The sequence below is a fragment of the Rhinatrema bivittatum genome, chromosome 2, assembly GCF_901001135.1.
Source record: "Rhinatrema bivittatum chromosome 2, aRhiBiv1.1, whole genome shotgun sequence".
NCBI classification, from domain to species: Eukaryota; Metazoa; Chordata; class Amphibia; order Gymnophiona; family Rhinatrematidae; genus Rhinatrema; species Rhinatrema bivittatum.
In genome coordinates this window covers 92,176,697-92,198,952 of record NC_042616.1, presented here as the reverse complement: position 1 = coordinate 92,198,952, position 22,256 = coordinate 92,176,697, and the positions used below count along the sequence as shown (strand labels likewise).

The 22,256-nt window shown below is 42.6% G+C and overlaps 1 protein-coding gene across 5 annotated transcripts in view; it reads right to left on the bottom strand.

Annotated features, from left to right (window-relative positions):
- ACTR3B (actin related protein 3B) overlaps positions 1–22,256 on the bottom strand; it is a 92,832-nt gene that overhangs the window by 22,873 nt on the left and 47,703 nt on the right. For 3 of the 5 annotated variants that reach the window (XM_029588452.1, XM_029588454.1, XM_029588455.1), the window contains 5 exons: positions 21,531–21,584; positions 20,535–20,642; positions 19,414–19,557; positions 12,365–12,538; positions 8,229–8,321 (listed from right to left, as the gene is read on the bottom strand). In XM_029588452.1, the coding sequence (XP_029444312.1) occupies positions 8,229–8,321; positions 12,365–12,538; positions 19,414–19,557; positions 20,535–20,642; positions 21,531–21,584 (573 nt within the window). The remainder of the gene's footprint in view (positions 1–8,228; positions 8,322–12,364; positions 12,539–19,413; positions 19,558–20,534; positions 20,643–21,530; positions 21,585–22,256) is intronic. The other 2 variants (XM_029588453.1, XM_029588456.1) reach the window with 1 other exon arrangement.

Sequence of the window (22,256 nt, the reverse complement as noted above, 5' to 3'; positions counted from 1 at the left end):
ATACATTGAGAAAGGAACAAAGGAAGAAGATATTTAACAATGAAGCATAATTAAAGTAATTGCCGTGAAACAATCCTCCTATTCATGCTTCAGACCATTACAGAAAACATTCTATTAAGATGGGTGCACAGTGCCACCTATCTACCAAACACCACACACTTCCACAGTTTCACTACAGGGCCAGTGCTTCTGTTAGGTGTTACGCATGCCGTCCGCGGCAGACCCACGGCACGGCCCCCTCACCTCTCTACAGTAACTCCAGTTCCTGGTTCCTCATCCCAGGTGGTAGGCCGCCAGCTCCGTCCTCGGGCCGCCACTGGTGCCTCCGGCTCAGCTACAGACCCTGGTGTTCCCGGTCCAGCCACCACTTCCACTGCTCCACGTCGGGCCTCTCCGCGTGGCCCGCAGAGAGACGCTGCTACTCGGCACCACGCCCATCACTAAAGCTTAAGTAGGGCCCGCGGCGGGAACCGAGCCACAGCCCCGGATGACGACATCAGCAGAGCACCGGTACCTAAGCCCGGGCTCCGCTCCCTAGCTTTGCCTTTGCAACAGGTCTCCTCGCTGGTCGAATACTGATTGCCTCCTGAGAGATTCGTCTCACTCCTGTGTTCCTGTTCCTCGCTGATCCTGGTTCCTGCTCTTCACTTTTCCTTGGATTGTCTACACAGACTTTGACTCTACTTTGCCTGACTATGTCGTTGCCTCTCTTCAGATCCAGACCTCTGCATTGCCTGACTACGCCGTTGCCTCTCTCCAGACCCTGACCTCTGCATTGCTTGACTACGTTTGACTATCTCCATGATCAGACCTCAGCCTTGCTTGCCACTGCTTCCAGATTGCCGCCAGCCCTGACTCAAGCTTGTTCCATGACGCCTCTTCAGCCTACATCCTAGTCTTGGCCTATTCAGGCTTCGGCCTGCTCTTGCTCGGCCGCCCCCCTGTCTTCATTCCTTTGGCTCCCGAGTCTCCGGGACACTGCCTCATCCAGTACAAGACTGTACCATATCTCTCCTCTGTCTCTGGGCTGACCTCGATCTCCTCATTGACAATGACATACGGAGGCCCACCTAAGTCCAGCCGGCCCTGGCACCCAAAGACTCAACCCACGGGGAACGAGGGCTGGTATTGGTGAAGCGCCATCTGGCCTCCGTTCATCAGTCCACTCTGCCTGCCGACGGTGGGGACCCGTAGGTCCCTCCCTATGGGCTGCCTCAACCCCACCTCGGCCCAAGGGTCCACCTCTGGCGCAATATTAGGAAAACTAGGTGGTCACCTACAGCGTCAAGATTTTGGGGGCGGCAAAATCCTCTCAGTGTGAGGTTCAGATGGGTACTGTAAGAGCAAATACTGTCAAAGAAGGGAGGGCTGTGCTGGAACCACTGCCACCAGTAATTAAACTGGGGGAGGGGTTGAATGACTAAAGGTTTGCCTAGGACACCAAATATGTTTGCACCGGCCTTGTTACACTACATACCTGAAAAAGACTCGCCATGGCAAAGGAAGTGCATGGGATGGAGGGAAGCAGTAAATCAATTTAGCCTGAATTCTGTAAAACTCTTGCTGTATAAAAAAAAAGTATATGCAGAAATATTCTGTGGTATTGTGAATGAATAAAAATATTTGCTTTCAGAATTCAAAAGCAGGGACATTTCATTTCAGGACTTGCAAAGCCCCACCCTTGCTCATGAAAAACTGAATAACCTCAGTTCCCTCATTAAGTGCCCCTCCCCCTTCACTGTCATTATCACAGTTAGGGAAACATACATCATGCACATCTAGTAAAGAGGAACAGGGATACTCTTCAGCATATTACAAATTCCAATATTACCAGAGAGTATGTCCATGAAATAAAAAACAATTGCCCATACAGCTTTACCCTTTATCATTTTCTTCTCGAAGCAGAGGTGGGCAAACCAGTGAGGAATGCAAGGCACTAGACTATATAATACACGACAGCTGCTTTTAAAAGGAGCATACCTCAGCCTCCACATCTGTTCCTAAACCTAGAAATTTAGAATTCTACTTCGTTCTCATCGATTGATATTCAGGACTGGCCAATTCAAAAACCTAAAGCTGAGTCAAGTCAGAGCTGACCAGAATTCTCGCAGATGGAGGCTAACCAGTATCAGTTTCTGGCAGGACATAAACCAGCGGCTCCTTAGGAGGTAACTTGTACTCTGGTCACTGCGCCAAATCCACAGTACAAGGAAAGCAGAGGACCTGTGAGTAATGAACCCCTCAGCAGAGTCAGAAACCACATGCCTGGGGGCACCAGATTGGTCCTTGGACTAGTGAAAAGGGCAGATTGGGAACAATCACGTGTTCCTTGCAACTAAATGCTGCCTAGCCATCTCCACTACAGAACCTGATCTTGCTGTGCTGCCTCCAGAGAACTTGCATCCTATCATAGGTACCTTGAGTGTGCCTGATCCCAGCAAGTCCTGCACATGTGTCATGAGCTCTTCTTGTCTGGCAGACCTGACTTCAGGGTGAACTAATACTCTGGGATCCAGACTCTCGCATTGTACTGTACAGAGACTGTCTGCTCCTAATCAAGGAATATGTTACAGCCTGACTGGAAACCCAAGAATTTTGCTGAAACGATATACTCTGCACCCTCCAGCTTTCCAGAACAACCAACAACACAGGCATGGAGGGCCTACCCCTACCCAAAAAAACTAACTCCTTGGCGTGAGCCAGTCTTTGCACTGACTAGAATAGGTTCCCCTGAGGTTTGCACACAACACTGCTTCTCATGTCTGCCTAATAGTGGCCCAAGGGTTACAGCCACCACTGCACAAGGGAGAACTCAAGGGACATAATCTACCTTGAATCTGAGCCTGAAACCCCATCCAGGCTACCAGGATGTGTTTGAAAAGAAAGCATCAATACCCTACCTCAACACTGGAAATAAGACTTGCTGTGAAGTTTGAAAGGAGAATTTAAAATTGAGAAACCTTTAGATATCACCAGAGAGCAGGACTTTTGTTTCTCAATTTTAAATTCTCCTTTCAAAATTCACAGCAATCCCCATAGGGAGATGAACATCCACCATCTGCTGGAAATGGAGAATACTGGCAGGTTGGGGTCACTGCAGGGTTATATATACTGTGATATCAGCTTGTTCCGTCTCCATCTGCTGACAGGAGAGCATAACCCAGAGCCCCACAGAAGGACTACTAACACACTCATGAAACTGAGTCCATCTGTCTACACTAAGGAAAACAAAATTATCAGGTAAGTAATTTCTCCATTTCCTAATGTGAAGACAGATGGACTCAGGACCAGTGGGATGTACCAAAACTAATCTCCAACAGAGTGGGAGGCTGCCCATGGTCCAGTCAACACCGCAAATGCAAAGGCTGCACTCTTCTGGGACTGCACATCCAGACAAAAAACCTGGAAAAAGTGTGTAAGGAGGATCACATTGCAGCTTGGCAGATATTGACATGAGACAAACTAACCTCCGCCCATGGCACTGCCACCCACTGATTTTCAATTGTGTGTACTGAAAGGGTATGGTGGGGGAATCTGGCACTATGCCTGCAATAATTATAAAATGTTTTCAGGGGTTGGGAGCTGGGTGATTGGGTTTAAAGAGCGCTAATATTTTTTAAATTTCATTTTGCAACCATTTAACAAGCTATATTTTGAAAATAGCCAATTAAGTAAGTAGCATGTTATTCAGCCACAAGCAGCCAAATAACTAAGACTGTTCTGAGGCAAACAGTCAGAGTTAGCCAGATATCTCTGAATATTGGATAAGGTAGCTGGATAACTTTGCTCTGTTCAGGAACTCCCCTGTAACACCTCTTTTTTTTTATCTGGCTAAAATTTGGCCATCTGGAGGGGGTGGGTTACATTTAAAGACCAGATTTGTCTGGTTAATTTTGGGATTTAGCTGGATAAATCATTTTGAATATGGATTTCGTTTGTTCAGAAGAGCTGAGAATGAAGGAATTGTGGATTTTAGGAATTGCTTACATGGATTTTCATGATCTCAAATGGTATTTTCAATTTGACAACTGGTTTCCTATTTTTAAATCAAGAAGCAAAAAGTTATTTCACCAAAGCAGAATTTCAGCCTCGTCAACAAGTATTTCATGCTATTGTTATAAATTATAAGATACTGTCGCCAAGTGCAAAATAATAGTATGAAATACTTGTAAAATAGCATTTTTTAAAACTTATAATTAGAACTTCTTATTTTCGGTTATAACTGAGAAAACACCGATAAACTCCTCCACCTCAGTACAAAAGGTGATTATGAGGGAGGTACGAAGGAAGTGCAAAGGTCAGAATCCAGCACCCCCCGTCCCTGCTGCTTGATAGTCATCTATTTGGCAGTTGGCTGTAGCAATTCAGTGGCACTCAGCCCCTGTTGGTAAAACCTGCTTTCCCACTCATTAGTGACATGTACCAATACTGGCATTTTCAAATTAATGGCAGACCAAATGCTGTTAACTAAAATTTTGGGTTAGAGAAAAGAATCCTGAATAGGGATAAGGAAACGGGCAGCGTTGTGGCGCAGGGACTGATTTGAATTAGTCTGGCTCTGCTTTAAATCTTTGGGTGTTTTTTTTTTCAATCTAGATTAAACCTGGCTCTCACGGAAATTCAAGATTTTCTGTTCTGCCCCAGTATCTAACTTTGAAGTTTGGTTTGTTTTTTTTTAAGATGCGATTTATGTGCTTTCAAGGCAACATAGGTGCTTTTCCTCAGAAGTCCTCTAAAGCTCACGGCTGAAGACGACGGAGGCCCCGGTGAGCCGTGAGCAGAGCTCATCCCAGTCAAGGCTGAAGACGATGGAGGCTCTGTGTATACATATGTGTTTGTGATTTGGAGCCTGAACGAGAGTGTGTGTGAGAGATGGATTTTGTGAGGGTGCTCGTTTGTGTGTGAGCGGGAGTCCTCGTGAAGGGGGTGTGTGATAGAGAGAAAGTCTATGTACAGGAGTGCGTGAGTATCCAAGAGAAAGAAGGAGCCTGTGCGAGTGTTTGCATGAGAGAGATGCAGCTTGTGTGAGGGTATGTGTGCGAGAGCGAGAAGGAGCCTCTCAAGCACACATGAGAGGGTGCATGTGTGCTTGAGACAGCAAGAGTCAGCGTGTGTATGCGTGCCTGAGAGAGGGAGCCAGCATGTGTGTGCCTGAGTGAAAGGAAGCCAGAATGTATATGTCTGCCTGAGAAAAAGGGAGGGAGCCAGTGCGTCTCTTTGTGTGCCTAAGAGAGATGGAACCAGCGCATGTGTGCGCCTTAGAGGGAGGGAGCCAACATGTGTGGAGTAGTAGCCTAGCGGTCAGAGCAATGGGGCCTGAACCAGGGAAGCCAGGGTTCAATTCCTCCCTCAGGGATTACTAAAGGCAAATTACCTCTCCCTCTGGCAAAAATAAATGTTGCGAATAATCTTTAAAATGATAAAGGGGATGGAATATCTCCCCTGTGAGGAAAGTCTAAAGAGGTTAGGACTCTTCAGCTTGGAGAAGAGACGGCTGAGGGGGGATATGATAGAGGTGTTTAAAATCATGAGAGGTCTAGAACAGGTAGATGTGAATCGGTTATTTACTCTTTTGTATAATAGAAAGACTAGGGGGCACTCCATGAAGTTAGTATGTGGCACATTTAAACTAAATGGAGAAAGTTATTTTTCACTCAACGCACAATTAAACTCTGGAATTTGTTGCCAGAGGATGTGGTTAGTGCAGTTAGTGTAGCTGTGTTTAAAATAGGATTGGATAAGTTCTTGGAGGAGAAGTCCATTACCTGCTATTAATTAAGTTGACTTAGAAAATAGCCACTGCTATTGCTAGCAAAGTAGCATGGGATGGACTTAGTTTTGGGGTATTTGCCAGGTTCTTATGGCCTGGTTTGGCCTCTGTTGGAAACAGGATGCTGGGCTTGATGGACCCTTGGTCTGACCCAGTATGGCATGGTCTTATATTCTTATGTGTCTGTGCGCATGCTTGCGAGCCTGAGAGAGAGGGAGCCAGTGTCTGTGTGCCTGAAAGAGAGCCAGCGTGCATATGTGTGTGTGAATGCCTGAGAGAGGGATCCAGTATGTGTGTCTGAAAGAAAGGGAGCAAGCGTGTGTGCGCACTTGAGAGAAAGAGGGACGGAGCCATTTGAGCGTGTATGAATGTTCAAAGAGCTTTTATGTATGTCTGTGTAAGCATGAGAATGAACAAGTGTGTGTATATGAGAGAGGGGAAAGTTTGTGCACCTCCCTTCTTCCTCCCACTAATCCATGACGATCTCAGGGTGACCGGAAGTCAAAAGTTCCCAGGAACGGAGAGCGAGTGATCTTTTTTATTCTTATTGATTTTAATTAATTGAATGTTATTGATATGTATGATATTTTGAAATATGTTATTGGTGTTTGGGAAATTTAAAAAATATGAGTTTTAATTTTGGATGTAATTCTGTTCATCAGCTGTTCTGAAATATTAATGTTTATGTGTATGGTTTTACTATAATATTGATGATTTATATTTCTTGATGTTTTCTGAGGAATGGTGATGTTTGTGTTTCTCCATTGGTGCATTACATACAGAATCCGACCTGTTGTGGTTTTCAGTTCAGTTTCTGTCTGTTCTTTTCCATTTATACTTTTTAGTCATTTTTTTCAGTATGTGGTGAGGGTCTGTCTGCGTTCTGCAGGTGTAATTGAGGTTAAGTGTTTTGCTAATATGTCGTTCCTACCTGTAAGTAGGGATCTATAGCAGCTTGACTTGATTGTTTTCCTAAAAGGAGGTGTATTGGTGATTTAGGGTCTGCTATATTTACAGTGCTTCCTTTTCATAAGTATTATTGTAACTGAGTGCTAACAACTAGCGCTGTTTTGGAATTGGAGGTTTATTATATTGTAATTGTGATTTAGTTTGCTCCTAGCTTTCTGAGGACCAAGCCCATACCTAACATGCATTACAAAAGTCATAATACCATATGTGTTCCAAGTGTATTTTTGACTTTTATGCAAGGTTTTCTGGTTGACACCATAGCAGTGTATGTAAAGATAATATACATGCTGCTATTATAATTTTACTTAAAGACTGTATGTTGAGTGACCTTTTTCAAGTAAAATCTTGCCTTATAAATGCATAATTTTAAATTGCATATGGAGAGGGCCAGGCACAAAACTGTTAAATTCACTTAGGGTGCCTAATACTCTTGACAATAGCCCTGATTAGAAAAAGAATACAAATTAAATGTTAAAAAAAAGAATGAGGAGGGGCCAGCACAGTAATTGATCCCACAGGGTAGCAAAAAAGCTAGCACTGGCCCTGTGCAGCAGCAGTGTCTGCTGCACAGGGCTGGAATTTTCCTGGATTCAGAATAAAGAACTCTGGGCACACAATACCCAATGAATATAGAGACATTTTATTTGCTGTTCCTTCCTTCGAAGGATGCACTTCACTATGAAATATAAAATGTCATTGTTTCCACTGGGATAGAGTGCTGTATGTTAACAGAGTGAGGTTTTGTTTGCTTTAAGCACCTTTCTAGTAAAATACCGGGCCATGTGTGCTATGGAAGTTTCATACAGACACCAAATGGAAAAAATCCTTTATCCTGTTTGACCTTTGTTGTTTTCCATTTTCCTATCCTCATCAAGTCTGCAGTGACTCTATCATTTTGCCACAGAGAGACTGGAAGGCCTAATGCACATACTGAAGGACTATGAATTTACAAGTTTTTTTGGCACAAGATTGTTTGCCAAATTTCACCCCCCCAAGACTTGCCTCTGCATTCTGCAAGCTTTTCAGAAATACTCCCACTGAGCAAACATAGTAGGAAACAGTTATCCACTGCAGGGAATCACATCAAGACATTGGAAACACAACTCAGAATACAGAACTGAGGGTTGGTTTAAAGAGAAGGCTGTACGATTAATTTACAAGTCACAAATATTTAAGAAAATCTGAGTGGCCTAGCTCAGGAAAACATGAGTTTGAGGACTGAATATTCTGCTGCAGACAGGAACAACACTAATCTTGCAGATCCCCCTCTTTTTCTTCTGGGAAGTTAAGAGTCCCACTGGTTTAACTAATGTTACCTACATTAGTTAACTGTTACATATTTTTATGCCTTTGATATCCCTGATTTTGTTTGATTACAGATTGTAATTTTTCTACTAAAAATGGTTATTTCAAAGAAAAAAAATCTTAAAACATCACGTCCCTGTCCTCTATTTTAAAGAATGGAAAGTGCATCTTAAGTTATATGTACCTTGTACAGTGGCCGACGGACATCAATAGGGCAATTCTGTATAACTTCATCAACAACATCTGAAATTGGCTGCATAAAATCTGGATTGGCAAACTGGTGGGGGGGAAAGCCACACATTAATACTCCTTACGTACAAGATTGTTTTTATAAAATGCAGAATTTAAAAGAGGATGAGATTGTAAAAAGGACAGCATGGTTCAGCGGTTTGTCTCTGTAATAAAACCCATCAACACAGTCAAAAAGCAAAGGGAAATTAATATCATCAACACAGTATTCGCCTTTTTGATGCTCATCTAAATAATGCATAGCACTCAGCTCGTTGCAGTAAAAACAGATGCCATGTGCTTTAAAAACTAGAAACAGTAGAGCTGGGCAATATAGATAGTACTATTGCTTTAAAGTACTGCTAGGAGGCTTGATAAAAAAATAATTGGTTTATAAGAGCATCTGAATCTGCAATATAAATGGCAGGACAGCTAGCATGTTGACCAACCTTGCCTCCAGTCTCGAAGGAGGATGTTCCTGTTTGTTTGTGCATCTCAACAAAGCATGGTGTTTGCCAAATGCACAATAAATATTTGCTAATCCACCATACAAAACTATAACTGATCTGGCAGTCCATCGTTTGAGACGATGAAGCCGCTGTGCACCCACTCTACGTATCACTACCTTTGGTTTATCTGTGCTCAGACATCAATTTAAAAAAACAAAAAACGAATAGGGAATTTGTTTTTGCTTATGCATACTCAATTCGGCAAACAGGAACAAAATTTTGGTCTATATATTTACCAGAGAGCAGAAACCCACTGTTTGGTATCATAAAGTCTACTAGAAGTAGTGAAAATTTTTGCAACAAACAATAGATTTATTATAAATTCAAATACCTTCTGTTCAAAATGTATAATGTAAATCCCCACACCTGCAGTAGCAGACTCTCTCTTTAAATTTTTGGTTATGTACACTAGGTGGGGCCCTTGCACTGAATGTAAGCTAGACGGTGTGCAAAAAAAAAAAAAGAAAAAGAAAATGTACACACAAGTCAACATTTCCTGGAACAGAACCAAATATCCCCCAAACTGGCCCAAATACATGCTTTTTGCATATGAAAACATGCCACCAGCTGTCTCCACATATTCGGTCATTCATCTCCGGAACTTTGCAAGACAGACCATAGCTTATAGACTGAAAAGGCATTTGTCCATCATGTTCAACCTTCTGATACATGTTCTGGTGATTGTACAACCCTGTGACCACTGATGGTTTTTTTTGACAAATAAATATGTCCAGGTCAGCGCTAGAAGCCTCTCTGACAGATGTCTCAATTATGGACTCAATCGGTGACCTTCTTCCACAATCGTCAAGCAGTACAAGAGTCCGGAAAGCTCTATAGGTCTAGGAGAAAACATGATTCTTTGCAGATTGCAATACCATCTGTGGACCGACATAGGAATTATCTGATTACATTGCTGTAAATAAAGTCCCAAGACCCCATAAGTCCCTTCTTCAGACGGAGCAGCAAGGCTAAGAGAAGGAAGTAGATGTAGTCTCTTCAACCACACCATCTCGGTTTTCAAAAACATATCCTTAAGCAATTTCAACATAAATCCTTTGATTTTACAACAGTTCACCGACAGCTGTGGTTACATTTTGTGCAATCTATGAGGTGTTAAAAATCATCTGAATAAGATCTTCTATCCATTTACTAATATTGTTGATGCAATGCTGTCAAATGATTTTAAAATCAGTTTTGTTGAGTGGCTAAAACTGGCCAGGGCTTTCTCTATTGCATATAGGGCCCTTAGGAGTTTTCCTTGCAATGTCTTATAGCTAAGTTGCCAGATAGAAATTCCTACCTTGGCTTGCCATTCACTCTAAGGTCAGCACTGGTGTGGTTGGGGGGGAATGGGGAGAGTGCTGAAGTCAGGGCGAAAGATAAAGCGTGCCCACCTCTGCTAACCCACGTCAATCTGGGAGGGGGGGAGGTAGCATTTCTCCCCCATCCCTCCAGTCTGACTTCCTTACCCTTTGCCTCCAAGGAGCAGGGATCAGTTGGGGGGATGGGGGGAGCCATCAACCATTTTCGCACAGGGCCCCACAGCTCAAAGAGAGAGGAGGCCAGGCAGGGCTGCAGCGGACCCCATCCCGCCATAGCTCCAAGAGCTCACAGGGTAATTTGCTCACAGCAACCCAACCCTTAGAGGCAACACTGGTCTGCCCATCCCTATGAAGCATCTCATTCCACAAGCAGTTCGTTACTTCACTTTTCTCCACCATCGGAAGCATAAAAGAAATAAACTGCAAACAAATACTCAATTAAAATTGGGTACCGCTAAAATGTTTGAGATTTATTTGCAAAGAAGTCAATAATTTAATTATTAGAAAGCAAAGCAAAGTGCCTCCCCTTTCTTTTCCCTCACTTAGTCAGCCTCTGTACCTTCCCGGAAAACTTATGCCTACTACCTCTACTTGATCTCTTAAACAGGTTAATATTGCAAGGCTCTTTAATTTAGACTAAATTTGTTTTCAGCGTGCCTACAGTCAAATGAGTACAAAAAGATGTTTTCCCAGAAATAAGCGACCGTACCAGCTGCAACCACAGCATTATGCTGTGCAAAGATGACTCACTGTGAAAACAAGCAACGATTCTGTAGACAGCGGCTTCACTCACTCTTACCATATAAGCCTGTTCTCTCTGTGACATTACTTAGAGAGGTTAATGTATCTTTATGTAGTTTCTTCTTCAGTGAACATTAAAAACAACAAAGCAAAATTCAGTGTACTTGAAGAGGACTGCAGATAAACCAGGTTACAATGACTGCCATGTACTAGTACTCTGCACTATACAATTCTGGGGGAATTCTGTGCAAAAATTTAACAAATTCTGCACAAAATATTTTACAATTCTGCAGACTTTGTTTAGCCAAAACAATATAACCACGGTCTTTGAGAAATAGTTAATTTAGAAGTGCAGTACAGTAAAAGGTTATTAGTGAAAGTTGAAGGATTTTTCCCGTTGTAAGGCTTGACCCCTCCAAATTGCTCTCCCCTCTGCCCAGGCTCAGTGACCTGCCCCAGCTGTCTTCCCCTTATGGTTTGAACCCTTTCCCCCGAACTTGAGCTCTCCTGCCCTCAGGTCAAACTCCAGTTCAGCCCTTCTCCCAGGGCTGACCCCGTTTTCCCCATCAGATTTGTTTCTGCCCCACCAAGCTCAAACCCTTTCCCCTCATTCTGTTTCTTTCCCCACATCTCCCAGGAAGCCTCTGACAAGGCTTGAACCCCTCCCTCTATTCTCTTCCTTCACTACAGCAAGACCCTTGCTTCTCTGTCTGACTCCACTTAGCAAGACCTCCATTTTCTCTGGGGAGGGAGAGAGAGAGAGAGAGAGAGAGAGAGAGAGAGAGAGAGAGAGAACTCCCTCTCCTTTAGTTCTCTCCCCTCACCTCAGTAAGGCCAGCCACACACACACAGCTTTCTCTGTGAGTCAGCCCCTCTTTAGCAAGACTCCCAGCTCTCTCTTAGCTTTCCCCAAGCTCATCGTCTAGCTTGCTTGTTTGGGCTCCAGTGGATCTCTAATCCTACCTGCTTTGTTTGGGCCACACCGGTCAAGGCAGATGCTGCTGGCTCATTTGTTGCAGCCTACGTAGGCTAATGTCAACTCTCCCAACCTTCTTCAGATCCCCCCGGAGGCCAGCCCGCTACTGCTCATTTCTCATGTCCAGCTGACACTGATGCTATTCCTTCTTCCCTTCTGGTCCATGTCAGCCTTTACTGCCATTGCTGCTGCTGCTTTCTGGCCTCCATTGCTAATTCTGAGGGGAAATGTAGAATTTTGCACAGGAGGTAAATATTGCGCAACACAGTATTCCCCCAGGACTTGAAGACTAACACTAAAGCAAATGTTTCAAAATCAGATTTTCAAAGTTATGACCCATATAAATACTTGCTAGCTTTCAGCTAAAGCGATACAAATTGCTGAAAGTTCATTGGATTATGGGGATGTAAATCTTGACAATCCCCGACTAAAATACTGAACAGAAAATACAGTATTATAAGATATTAGACGTTGACTGAGGTAGAAATGAATCTTGCACAAAATCGTAAATAGCTGTAATTTACTAATTAAGAAAACAGGTTACCTCTGGGTGAAAGAAAATTTCTGGCCCAAGGAACCGTTCATAGCCAACATCTATTACAAATGGTCTTTTGCTAATTGCATTAATGCCTGTATATTGCTTGATCCATTTGCGTTCATCCGCTTCATACTTGGTGAATTCCTTTACTATATCAGGGCAGATGTAGCAGAATTTTTCCTGTAAGAAAAATAGGTACATTACACAACACTAAATTTTTCTTGCATATGATTACATTATGCATGCACCCAAATAACACATTTTCTCCAGTGCAAACATCAACAGGGCAAAATTAGATTTATTTGCTCATTTTGTAAATATTACTGAGCAGTTTTTCTTGGGAGGATAAGCAAAATGTTAAGTCTGCACCTGTGGGTGACATCACCTGAAGGAACTTGGTATGCTCAACTGTGCATGTGCAGCACGCCCCATATCACCAGATTGTGTGGGGGCCACATTAGCCTGTTTTTTTGTAAAACTCCACAGTCCCAGTTCTCTCTCCCTCACTCTCTCTTTCTGTGAGGAAATGTTTCTTAAAATTCTTTATTCTAGCATGGAGACTCCTGGTTTTACTGATTCCACTCCTCTTAATCTCACTAGGTAGGTTTTGTTGATTGATTCCAAGTTTTCTTTATTTTCATTATCTGCTGGTTGCATCAACATCAATGCATCTAGCAGCATCAGTTGGGTTTTTTTTGGGTTTTTTGTTAAGATCAAATCATTTGATTTTGTTTTACTTGTTTTTTGGGATGATGCTCCAGGTGAAGAAGGGCAGCAGCTTCAATAAGTGCCTATTTTGGATCCCCATGATAAATGTGTGCTTTGTCTGGGGGAGAACCACAAGCTATCTGGGTGTTCCACGTGCAGAAAGATGACTCCTGGAGGACATCATTCCCAATGAGAGCTGAAGGAGGCACTCATTAGGAATGTTAAGTCTGGATCATTCACATCAGAGGCACAGGTATCAAAGGTCTCAGGAGCTGCACAGGCTGCTGGCAGTATATCAACACCTGAAGGTTATCGATCCCCTTCAACATTGAGCACCCATAGGGACCTAGGAGATAGGCCATTGTCCAGATCCTCCCACCCTTCAAAACACAAAGAGTTCCACTTCTTTGATTCCAGCATTGAGTAGCTTCGATGACATGCATTAAATGAAGATCAAAAAGCATTGGCAGCTGTGTCTATGAGTGTACGATGCCAGTAGTGGGGAAGTTCCTTCTGCTGTCTTGAATTCCTCAGAGCTTTCACACAGAGAATACAGCTCATCCTTGCATCATTCTTCAGATTAGCAACAGCCTCCAACGGTCTACATGCCACCCACTGATCTTTCTCAAGTGACCCAGGAAGATGTGGCCTCTCTTCCTGCTTCCCTGCCCCACCCCTTTGAAGAGGCCCGGCAGTTAGGCGCGTGCCGGGGTTTACACGCGTGGCTGGGCCTCTTTGAAAATTTGCCTGGCGTGCACAAGGCCCAGGATTTATGTGCACCAGGCATTTATAATCTACCCGTAAATCAGTAGTAATACATCATTTTTCAAATAATTTTGCTTGGCAGTCACAAGAAGCAAAATAATTATTATGTCCTTTTTCACATTTCTGATTTAGATTTTATTTCAATCAAGAGGAAAAAGAAGTACTTGAAATACATCAGCTGTAGTTTATTAAGTATACATGCTTGGGATTTTCTTGCTTATAAAACACTGGAAGAAGAAAAATGTTCTTACCTGTCAAGTTTCTTTATATTAACTTTAAAGAGCAACAAGGACAATTGATTATGTCTGGTTCGGGGGGAGTATAATAGACCAGGACCACTGGGACCAGAATCTGTTAGAGAGAGGAATGCACAACTCGCTCACAGCAGCAGCTGCACCGAACCTTCTAGCCAGATGGAGAATTTCTCTAGTTACTACTACTACTACCACTTCCTAACATTTCTATAGTGCTACATGGACATACATAGCACTGTACAAAAACACAAAAAAAGACAGTCCCTGTTCAACAGAGCTTACAATCTAATAAAGTAAACATACAGGACAAGCAACTTGGGGTATTTAATAAAGCAAGATAATGGTTAAGAAGAAAAGAAAATTAGTTAGCAAAACTAAAAGCAGACAATAAATGCATATGATTTAAAAGAAGTTTAAAAAAGGTGGGACTTCAGATGGGATTTAAACATGGCAAGAGAGGGAGCACGAGGCACCAGTTCAAGAAGACTCTTCCAAGCATACGGCGCAGCCAGGTGGGAAACACGGAGTCAGGAATTGGCAGTAGAGGAGAAGGGCACAAATAGGAGTGACTTATCCAATGAGCGGAGTACATGTGGAGAGGGTAGTGAGGTGCTGCAGAATGAAGGCATTGGTAGGAGAGAAAGAGGAGCTTGAACTGTATGCAGGAGTGGATAAGAAACCAATGCAGTGGGCAGAGCAACTTCCTCATAGGGGAGCTGTTCCATTCCCCTTATTTTGGTCGCCCTTCTCTGTACCTTCTCCATCGCAATTATATCTTTTTTGAGATTCGGCAACCAGAACTGTACACAGTATTCAAGGTGCGGTCTCACCATGGAGTGATACAGAGGCATTATGACATTTTCCGTTTTATTCACCATTCCCTTTCTGATAATTCCCAACATTCTGTTTGCTTTTTTGACTGCCGCACGATTTCAATGTGTTATCCACTATGATGCCTAGATCTCTTTCTTGGGTGGTAGCACCTAATATGGAACCTAATATTGTGTAACTATAGCAAGGGTTATTTTTCCCTATATGCATCACCTTGCACTTATCCACATTAAATTTCATCAATCATTTCGATGCCCAATTTTCCAGTCTCGCGAGGTCTTCCTGTAATTTATCACAATCTGCTTGTGATTTAACTACTCTGAACAATTTTGTATCATCTGCAAATTTGATTCTCTCACTCATCGTATTTCTTTCCAGATCATTTATAAATATATTGAAAAGTAAGGGTCCCAATATAGATCCTTGAGGCACTCCATTGCCCACCCTGCTCCACTGAGAAAATTGTCCATTTAATCCTACTCTCTGTGGCTCAAGGGCTTAGGCACCAGCTTAGCACTCAGGTCCAGGTTCTAATACCAGCTCTAGAGTTTTCTGGTGGTTTACATTTTTCGCCAAATTGACCCTTGCAAAGAGATTCAAAGCCTTCAGGTTCAGGATAGATGAAAACACACCAGATCTCTTGAGAAATAAATAGACTATATCCCCAGGAGTTTTTTTTCCCAGGGAAATGGGCAAATTGCCCATCTCACCCTCAGTTGCCAGATCCGGAAAAAGACAGTGGTCCTTACTGAGTCTTAAGAAGCTCTTGAACTCAAAAGGGAAGACGTAAAAAGACTGAAACTATAAGCTAATTGCACCTAAACATGACCAGAACCCACCTACCCTGCATATATTCACTCCGGGCATAAAACAATTCCTTCAGTCTTCCACCTCACTGCCAAGGCCCTGCCTCTGAAAAACTCCAAGGACCGAGTGTCCCCCCTGTCCTGTAGAGTTGTTGGAAAAGTGCTTGAAGGGATCTATAGAAACTGCATTGAATGAACAAAAGGGCTATCTCCCGTGAAAAGGTCAGTTTCCTGGTAAAAAAACAAAAACAAAACAAAACCCAAAAGAACAAAAAAAATACTGTCTATGCTGAAGGAGGTAAGCTTTCTTTCCTTGAGCAGAGCCAGACAGCACTTTCTTCACACATGATCCAAGCAGGCAGGGACTCTTAAAGGCTGTCCCTGGAGAAAATGTCAGGTGATCAGCTTCTGAGTCACATAATCATTCTGACAGCCACGGCAAATGCCACAGATTTGGCAGACAGATAAATTGCTTCAAAGGCTAAGTCTGCCAACTGCTTAGTAGCTACAGATAATCTTGGAAAAGATGATGACAGAGTACAGATACTTGTCTGTAGCTTTCCTTTCGACATGCACTTATTTATTTAAAATATTTCGGGACCGCCAATCACCATTTCAAGGTGGTTTACAATATAATGTTCATAAGCATAAAAGACATACATCCATAATGTGTATAAGATACAAACAAATCAGTTGGTTATCTTCCCAATAATCATCTGCAAGCATACTGTTAAAACAGAAGTTGATTCATTTATACATATAAGTACAGTTCCTTTCATTACAAATCCTTCAAAGATAATCACTCTGCTTTTTCCAATTATTTGTTCGCCCCAGCCTCAATTTAATAGTTAAAAAAAATCCAAAGCCATAAAAGTGGCAGTTAAATCATTTGCATGCTACATATGAAAGCACAAACTAAGATCACCACATTATGATAGAGAAAACTTGCTCAAACACAAAATTATGGCCCTGCAAATGTAGATCCCATAAACTACAGATTGCAAAGCAATCATAATCCCTGCATAAGATAGATTTAATGTGGCTGGCTAAATAGGAACCAGTGCTTCTGCAGGAATGGTGGTCCACTTGGTTATCTTCAGGGTAGCAGACTCCACTGAAAGTGCCTAGATCTGTTGTTCTAGAAGCACCTTAGAAATTAATTCTGTCTTTTAATACTTTCAGAACCTGCATATATCCTAACACAATGAGACTATTTTGCCTCATAGAACTCTTGAATGGTTAAGTCCATGGGGATGATGTTACCTCTCCTCCTTTTAGGATGATCAAAGGCTGAGTGTCTTAGCCATCCCTTGATTGTAAAGCTGGAAGGCCAATTAATCCATGAATAGCTTAGAACACAAGACTTGCTATGTTGGGTCAGACCAAGAGTCCATCAAGCCCAGTATCCTGTTTCCAACAGAGGCCAAGCCAGGTCACAGGTAACTGGCAGGATCCCCAAGGGGTAGATAGATTCCAAGCTGCTTATCCCAAGAATAAGCAGTGGATTTCTGCAACACTACCTTAATAATTGTTAATGGACTTTTCCTCCAGGAACTTCAAACCTTTTTTAAATGCAGACATACTAATAGCTTTCACCACATCCTCTGGCAATGAATTCCAGAGCTTAATTATGCATTAAGTAAAAATATATTTTCTCTTATTAGTTTTAAAAGTATTACCAGTAACTTCATTCTAGGTCCCCTGGTCTTTGTATTTTTCGAAAGAGTAAAAACTGATTAACATTTACTTGTTCCATTCCATTCACTATTTTATAGACCTCTATCATATCTCCCCTCAGCTGTCTCTTCTCCCAGCTGAAGAGTCCTAACCTCTTCAGCCTTTCTTCATAGGGGAATTGTTCCATCCCCTTTATCATCTTGGTCGCCTTCTCTGTATCTTAATTCTGCTATTTCTTTTTTGAGATGTGGTGACCAGAACTGCACACAATACTCAAGATGAGGTTGCACCATGGAGCGATACAGAGGCATTGTGATAGTCTCTGTTTTATTCTCCATTCCTTTCCTAATAATCCCTAGAATTCTATTTGCTTTCTTGGCTGCTGCTGCACACGGACCAGAAGATTTCAATGTATTTTCAGTGATGGCACCTAGATCCTTTTCCTGAGTGGTGACTCCTAATGTGGAACCTTGCATTGTGTAGTTATAATTTACTCTTCCCTACACTGTCTACATTAAATTTGCATGCTTAGTCTGCCAGTCTGAAAAATGGTGAGCTTTTTCCACCTCCTACTCCAAAACCACCAGATCCACTCTGGAGTTCCAGAGATCTGGGGCACAATCTCCCCTGGGAATCCTCAGAGACATGAGAGGACTTGACCAGTAAACCAGTGTGTTTGTGCTTAAGAGCATGCACGGTAGAAGCAGACATTGCGCTGAAGGGCACAGCCACAGGCCAAAGCGTCCTGGATTCTGGCAGAATTCGCAGAGTCAGGTTTCTCAGCCAGGGCTGAAATTGAAGGATCTGAAAGAGCAAGAGAATATGGTAGACCTGCAGATTCCAAGCAGGATGAGTAGAAACAAAAATACTAGTGCAGTAGGACACAGCATATCATGAAATTCAGGACAGTGGAATCCTCTTTTGAAGACCTTTGTGCCATTAGGGGATACTGCCACAGGAGCAGAAACCCTCTGCCATGCCTTGCTGAGCTCAAAGACATTTCTGAACTTGCCCAAGTTTTCTGACAGACGGGAGCCCACTTCTGTGGAATATAGCTTAGCATGATATTCAGGACATCACGGTCCCCTTTCTGTTATCAGTGATTGGTTGCCACAGGTGAAGAATCCTCTGCCATGTCTCATTACACTGAGAAATTGTCATTCTTATCTGACGCAGACTTCAATCAGATTCCACTGCAGGCATCTGAAGAGGGCTGCCCTCCCACAGCTGGATGACCTGGCGTTCTCCTGAGTCTATGGGCCCCTTTGGACCCAGGGGGGGAACGCAGCCCCCAGATACTGAACTTAGCTCTAAGTGCCAGTGGCGGGTCACATGAAAAAATAAATAAAAGGGAAAAAAGCTTTGCTCACATAGAACAGAACTGCTACTTGGACCCTAGGTCTATTTTCCAGTTGGTTTCAGCAAGATGGATCTCCATCCTCACATAGATCCATTCTCTCTCCTATGGCCTTATTTGTAACCTCTCACAAGATATCCCGAACCTGGAGGACTCACTTCTGTGGATGGCAATGTCCTGTGCCACCTGTACAGACTGCTACAACATGGCGGATCCAACAGCACCTCTACTCACCCACCTACAACATCTGTGATAAGACCACCACCAAAGAAGATGCATGAAGAAAAATAAACAACGAAATTTAAATAAAATATATGCCCGCTGCTCCAGCTACATGGTCTATCTTGCTCAAGACCAGAGCAAAAACTGGCTAGAAGGTTCCATGCAGCTGCATCTATGAGGAGAGAGGAGTTGAATATTCTGCTATCTAGTAGAGACCTTGGTCTATTTCACTCCCTGAACCAGTCAACCCCAACAGTACTGGCTGCTTGAGGAGTGCAATAGAACACAAAAATTAATTACATATGCAGGTGGCAAGCAAAAGACACTCCAGTATCTATGGCTGGCCAAAAGAAAAACAGAATGATGCAAGTCAAAGAAATATTTACGTACACTAAGTCACATTAATACTCTGAAGTATTTCACAACCATTTTTACCTTCACAGCTTTTGCTGTCTCCAGAGATTGCTCAGGAGGAATTCCCACCTCCCTCTCCCTTAACAGCTGTTGAATGAAATACGTAATATCTCTCCCTGCAATAGGGATGTGTTTGATGCAGCTTCCAATAACATAACCTTCTGCCTGAAAAAAAAAATGTTTTTATTTCATTAAATACAGTGCCAGGCTCTTCAGATCCATCATGAGCAAGAATCAGTGGATGTAGTGGTTAGATACATTTGACAAATATCCTGGGCACACGGCCTATTCTGTTCAGTCACTGACTAGCATGTTACAAGACCATTGGAAACTGAAATTTCAGAAACGACTAGGGGCCCAGCAGAGGATGGATGAGGGAAGACCGTTAGCATAACATGTCTAGGGAACATGCTGGCTGTATCAGCCTCCAAGCACTCTGCAGGATGGCTACTGATTAATTACACAACCGTGGAGACAAAAGCCCAGTCACCAATTCACTGGTCAAGAAATAAAAACAAGTTTCTGTAGAAGGAAGACAAATCAATTGCAATGGTTTTGAAGTAATAATCCAACCTGAGACTCGGGAGCCACATGCAGATCTACAAGGGGATCTGCACGACTCCTGTAGGTTATAAAAATCTGAACATTTGCAGCATCAAATGAAGCTAATATTTAAATTGTATATAAAAAAGTTTTTTGTTTTTTTTTTTAAACAAACACAGCTCTTTGAGGTTCAGGTCATAGCTTCAGAAGCCCAAAATATGGAGGCAACTATGCCTCCAGAGGGTAGAGTACATGAAGTTAAATCAAACCCTGGGGTATCTTATTGCTACTTCAGGAACCTTGTGGAATTTCACAGATTCGTCCTGACAGACTGTCAAGGTTTAAGTGTATAAAAATGCCAGCCAGCAGGTTTTCAGTAATTAACCTAACCCATCCAGGATTCAGAGAACAGGATTCTGAAAGAAGAGTATATTAAGGGGGCAATTTTCAAAAGCCTAGGTAGTCTGAAAGTCTGCAGCATAATTCTCTTCTTAGCAAAAGAAAGGAAATCAAACAAAACTAGTCAGTTATTTTGGACGGGATTTCACTCCCTTTATGCTAAAAGGAAAGATTTAATTGCCTAAGCTGTACACACTTACGACTGGAATGACATGGGTCACACCATCCCCGCTATCTATGACTATTCCGGTTAACGTTCGCTCTCCAACCTGGCGCGAAGTCCATGAGGCTGCTAAAGCCAACACGGCCTGTAAGTGTAAATAAGAAAACACAGTTAGCAACAGAACAAACTGAGCTATCACCTCCAGCAAAGTTTTTCTTACTTTACAAAATGACTCTTCCATCAAATCTCAGCTGCGATCCCATCAGCAGGTCAAAAGCAAACACGACGAGCAGCACAGGAGACTGAACACCAGAAGAGAGTTTACCTAACGGAGGAGGAAATGCATCTCTCTCCTGCACCCAAGCCAGGCTGGCGGTGAATCTTTTTCATACCGACGTAATGTGACAGCACAAAGCTTTTGCACTCAGAACTGCTAGCAAATTTATGTAACTTTATATTTAAAATCTAGTTTTTACATTCGAACAAGCTGTTTCTAGTTTTATTATTATTAGGATAATTGACAAACCACCCGCACAAGTGTAAAAGTCTGTGGTTAACAATTTATCCTCGGACTTTATGCCAGTGCTCAGAGGGGAAAACTTTTATCTTTGAAAATCGCCCAAGAAAAAAGTACAAGCGCACAGATGTGCACCTGCAACTTGCTGGGGTACTTTTCTGAGTAAATGTATATGCATACATACAGAAATACAAAAAGTACATGCGAGACAGAAAACTCCCCCCCACAAATCCCGCCCAAGGGAATATCACCCTCCTCAATGCGGGTAGGGTTGCCAAGTGGCTGCAGATTTTAAAGGACAGGTTGATCCAGTCCTGGTTCTACTTTCCTGCATGCAGGTAACCTACAAGTCTTCCTTTTCTTAGGGAATGCAATAGGGAAATCAGAACAAGTCCCAACATGCAGTGGGGTAAAACCAGGAATGGATCAACCCGCCTTGAAAATCTGGAGCCAGCTGTCAACCCTAACCGCGGGTAAAGTCGTTATGCGCACGGTGGCACCGCCCGCATAACTCACCTGCAGAAAAAGCTGGCAATTTTCAAAGATCACATTTCCACGCAGAAACGGCTTCTGAAAAAAAAAAAAAAAGTCAGGCTGTCTACGGGTAGAAATGCATAATTAATGGTTTATGGTGATACCAGTCTCCCAGTTTTAATTTATGTTAGTTTTAGTTGTTCCAAGTCAAATATTCCTTGTTCTATGTAATAGCATTCTTACATGCATATTAATGTTAAAATGTAAACCGAATTGATTTGTAACTCTGTTACATGAATTTCGGTATATAAAAATGCTAAATAAATAAATAATAATTAAAAGGGATTCTATGTGGGTCAACAGGTGTTTACCGTTGAGGAAAGCCTGGTTGAAAACTACCTACCTTCCCTGCAGGGACCAGTACATGTTCACAGCAAGCCAAATATCCCCTGAGGTGGGGGTGGGGAGGGCTAGAAACAGATACACGTTCTTTACACCTCTCTGCTGCATGTACGTTTCACCTGCGGGTTTTGCCTTTGTATCCACCGGCTTACAAGCACCATGGGCTGTCTGAAGATTACCCTCCTCATAGGTTAACAATTGTATAGTATGACTGCACTAATTCACCCAGCCTTGGTGCCTCTCTCTTCTCACTCAAACTGCTCTGCTTCTCGACGTATTAAAGCAGACAGCACAGAGTATGATGAATCCAATGTCTTTCTTCCTGTCGCAATTCATCCTTATTGATGTACAGCACTGATATGCGTT